The sequence below is a fragment of the Nicotiana sylvestris genome, chromosome 8, assembly GCF_000393655.2.
Source record: "Nicotiana sylvestris chromosome 8, ASM39365v2, whole genome shotgun sequence".
Taxonomy (NCBI): Eukaryota; Viridiplantae; Streptophyta; class Magnoliopsida; order Solanales; family Solanaceae; genus Nicotiana; species Nicotiana sylvestris.
In genome coordinates this window covers 182,819,918-182,824,460 of record NC_091064.1, presented here as the reverse complement: position 1 = coordinate 182,824,460, position 4,543 = coordinate 182,819,918, and the positions used below count along the sequence as shown (strand labels likewise).

General features: G+C 40.2%; 1 protein-coding gene across 1 annotated transcript; it reads right to left on the bottom strand.

Moving 5' to 3' along the window:
• Positions 1-295: 295 nt before the first annotated feature.
• On the bottom strand, positions 296-4,183 carry LOC104246873 (EIN3-binding F-box protein 1). The gene is made up of 2 exons (XM_009802769.2): positions 3,922-4,183; positions 296-3,005 (listed from the first exon to the last, which is right to left on the bottom strand). The coding sequence occupies exons 1-2, from the start codon at positions 3,944-3,946 to the stop codon at positions 1,021-1,023; spliced, it is 2,010 nt and encodes a 669-aa protein (XP_009801071.1). The 5' UTR covers positions 3,947-4,183; the 3' UTR covers positions 296-1,020.
• Between the last annotated feature and the right edge of the window lie 360 nt (positions 4,184-4,543).

The following is a 4,543-nucleotide window of genomic DNA, read 5'->3' as shown; positions in this document are numbered from 1 at the left end:
AGTGCTCTTAGATGCTAGAGCCAAGAAACCAATTTGTATCACACAAGGACGTCTCTTTTTACTTTTCCTTTTTCTCTTTCGACAAATAAAACAAGGCATATTTTCTTCAATCCTAAAGAGCCCATGGTGAAGGAAAGGACACAAGTATATAAGAGAGATTCTACTGAGCCAAAGCAAATCAAGGAGGCAAGTTCAATTGTATCATCTCAATGTGCTTTTTCATTGGATTCAAGGCCAAAGAAACTTAGTTAAACAGAAGCAAGAAGCCAATTTCTAGAGATCAAACACAGCAATATACAACCTAACTTTTTTTTCTTTTTTTTATTTTTTTTATTTAATAAAAGGCATAAATACAAACTACTCCATAAGTAACAACAGAGGTTGCATGGGAAGTTCATGACAAGAGGGGCCTGCAAAACTAGGACTTGGCTAAAATTAAAAAAACAACCCCAGAGGGTTGTCATGGCAGAAAAGAAACTGCTGCCATGGCCAAAGCCCACGAGAGCGAGGCATTAAACCTAGAACTGCCCAAACAACCAGAACAACAAGAGACAATCTCAACCCAACCATCACGTGCTGAACACGAAGGTTCAACAACGTATAAGACTCGGTAAAACTACAAGTGCACACACATAAAAGACTAAGACAACATGGAAAAGCTTCACCCTTGCAAGATTTGATGATCAATGAAAGGATAGAAGCTAAAAACTAGTGGCAACAAGAAGTAGGACCAGACTTGAATCTCTTAATCCAAAAACTCAGCATTCTGTAATCTCGGAGAAGAATGGCTGGAAGAACCGGAAACAGCTTCAGTGTGGAAGCTGCAAAAAAGAGGACCAGCCATATCTCTGGAAAAAGTGAGCTGAGATACTGAACCATTAGAAGACCCAACATCATGGACCAAAAAAAACTCCATGCTAACGCTACCAACGGAAACTTTACTTGACTAGTTAAACTTCTTAGCTACGGGGGGGGCCCATCTTCAATGGCAACAAATTTGTAAGCTGCACGGATCTCTGCTTAAGCAAGGATATCACACCTCCAGAGTTGTTCTAAGAGCAGATCAACAGCACTGCTACTGATTCCATTGCAGTGCTGAATGTTCAAGCCCATAAGTGTCTGACCCAACTTCTGCAGGAAGGGTAAGCTTTTGTTCGACAGCATAGAGCAACCGGACAGTGAGAGGATCTGCAAGTTGAGCTGCACAGCACCGGCCAATGATGCTATGCCTGAATCAGTGATTCCGCACTTTGAAAGATCAAGTTCACTGAGCAACCAGCAGTTGTTGGAAATTGCTACCAAGGTTGCATCAGTAACGTATTTACAACCATCAACATTCAGAAACTCGAGACTTCCCCCATGCAACTCAGTTATGGCTGAAACTGATTTGTCTGTAACATTAACACATCCACTCAGATTCACCTTGACCAAACCAGCTTCACAGCTTTGCACAAGAGGGAAAAGACCCTCATCAGTTATTCCAACAAGGCCACTCAGCTCCAGATGAGTCAGCTTGGGGCACAGCCTACCCGCTACAGCCAGGGTAGCATTACCAACTCCAGGACAGTTGCGAATAGACAAAGACTGCAGTGAGTTGCAAGGAAGCACAGAAGGGAATCGACAGGCCAACTCCTTAACACCAAAGCAGTTCACCAGGGAAAGAGCCTTCAACTTCTTACCACAGCTCAAAAGTACACCAAAAAGCCCAGCCTGGGTGATCCTGTGGCATTCCTCTAATTGGAGGTTCTCAAGAGAGGCTGAACCTTTGGCAAAAGCAACCAATCCATTATCTGACAGGAAAGCACATTTTCGGAGGCAAAACAGCTTCAGGTTTGGACAACCTTTACCAAGAGCTTCAAGCCCCAAATCAGTAACTCCACTGCAAGCAGTTATTGCGAGGGACCTCAGTTTCTGCAAACCTTGGCCGTTGCCCATGACCCAGAAGCCTCTTTCGTTTATGCTTTGAAGACCAATAAGAGCTATGTCAGTCACTGCAATGCCATAATGTCCAATAACAGCAAGGGAGACGTCACTGATGTTCAATGCGTGAAGTTTCACCTTGGTCAAAACATGACCAGCTGATGAAAAGAGACTTGCAATTCCTTGATCCCCGATGAGTGGGCAGTTTTTGAGAGAGACAAACTTCAACTTGGGGCAAAAACGACCGACAGCTTGAAGACTTTCATTCCCAATGTTTGCACAAGATTCTATCGTTAGAGACGTCAGATTAGGACAACTCTTTGCAATAGCCACCAAAGACGCATCAGTAATTGCAGGGCATTGACAAAGATCAAGCTTCTCTAACAGATGACACCCCTGAGCAATCTCGGATAAACCTTCATCACTAACAGAAGATACATTCCACAGAGAAAGAGCCCTGAGAGAAGGGCAACCTCGAGCAATAGCCTTGAGGCCAGTATCAGTCACACCACGGCTTGGGTTGCTTCCTCGAATAGAAAGCTTCCCTAACCCTCCATGGGTTGCAGTTCCAACAGCAATAGCAGCAAGTCTGACATCTGTTGCTTTCTTTCCATCAAGGCACCTCGAAAGATGACCCTCTCCTTCAATATCTTGAGTTTCAATGTCAGCAACTTCTACACCATTAGGGTCCACAACCTCACCCTTCTTAATAGAGTCCACGGGCTTAACAGGGGCGCTTTGGATAGATCTTTCCTCAGTCTCTGAGGATGGACTGGGCTTTGAGACAACTGTTTCATACCCACGGATGCTGCTTAAAAGCATAAGCCAGCGCTTGGAAACACAAGCACAGGCACTCCTCTCTTTGCCATCGGAAACACGTCTGAGTACCTCAAAAAGGCATTCATCAGGTAGGACATCGATGGAAGGCAACTTCTTCTGCTTTTCAGTGAAAATGATAGGGGCAGTGACGCGAGACCTCTTGCAAGGAGGAAAATAGACATCCACATGATGCCCAAGGGAAAGAAATAGGCTGGATTCCTTGGGACTTGGGTATAGAGCCCCACCAGGGCAAAAAGCATCATCTCCTGAAATCCAGAAGATGGTAAAGAACATCAGCCAAAGATCAGAATAGAGATTAAACAAATCTTGAGAAAGGTGAAACCCACTTCACACTCTGTCTGTTCAGATTCAGATCAAGAACATCTATCACAGAATCACATTATACTTTCCTCTGCCATACTACTCATTTTTTTAAGAGGTATGTAAGGATAAATCCATATGGTATCAGTTTCCTAATCACTTGACTTTTCTCTTAAAGCCAAATCACTAATGACTAGTTTGTGAACTTGAATACTTATAGCACATAAATTTTATACAAAATATAAACACAAAATTGTTGTTCCTACTATACTCCATAGACTTTTGCATGAGTAAGAAAAAAGGAGATTAAAATATATCTCTAATAGCTACACCAAGTGGCAATCACACTTAAGCTAAACATAGAAAAATCTCAACAGCACAACTAATTCACATATAGAGACAGGGATTCATAAGCTCTAATTTACGCTCAACCTTTGTTTACCGACAGATCTTGTTATCCCCAAGTTATATAGCACAAAATAACAAGCTATCTTTCCACGATAGGTTTTGCTTAAGGATTCAAAAGTAAAAACAGATCTAAAGTAAAATGAAAAAGAAATCAAGAAATGATGTAAACCTTTTCATTACCTACTTTAACAATCACAAAAAAATGATGAACTAAGCAATTATAAACAAGCAGCAAAATTGAATAACTTAGAATTAAAATCAACTGGTTTTATAAAGGGAAAAATCTTAAATAATCAAGATATGAACTTTAAGGAAAGGACGAACCTAAATATAGAAACTCCAGTAGAAGTTACACAAATTAACATCAACACATGATCTTTAAGAGAAAAACAATACTAATTAACATAAAGATTGAATTTTTAAGCAAAACCCAGAAAAGGATCAAGAACATACCACTAAAATTGAAGACTTTAGACATGAGTACTGCTGAAAAACACAAGGGAGGTAGAATCTGCACAGCCCAAGCCCAAAAAACCCTCTTTTGAGAGCAAAAATTGACAGACCAACAAATAGAAATACGATCAATAGAGCTTGAACAACTGATTGCATCAGAAAATTGGCTAACAAGAAGTCATATGGAAACCCTATTGAATAGGGCAAAAAGAGAGAGAATAGAAAAGTGGGTGGATGAGGTACAAAAGTATGAGTCTGAATTGAACTTTGTGTGTGTGGTGTTGTTTATGTATATCTATCTTTTCTTGTGTAAGGTGGGGCTAAAGTTTTTATTTTTATTTTTTTGTATTATTAGGAAAGAGAAAAGAAAAGGTATCCCGTTCAGATGCATTGAACCAAATCTACAATATGATCTTGACATGCTATGTTCAATGTTCCTTCAATTTTAATATTGAAAATAATATTCATTTTGTTTAACCCAAAGGCAAGGAATACCTCAAATCAATAAAATTTGGTAACCATCAAATACTTTTGTAGGGTTAGTTAAGTTAACTATGAGATTAGGTTAGTTGTCTGGTTAGTTTGGTAAGAAAAGGAAGGCTATGCCCCAACTGGTATTTTT

Coding starts and splice junctions, on each gene's coding strand:
- LOC104246873 (XM_009802769.2), bottom strand. CDS start 3,946: ATGTCTAAAGTCTTCAATTTTAGTG. Junction 3,006..3,921: donor TAAAGTCTTCAATTTTAGTG/GTATGTTCTTGA, acceptor TCTGGATTTCAG/GAGATGATGCTTTTTGCCCT.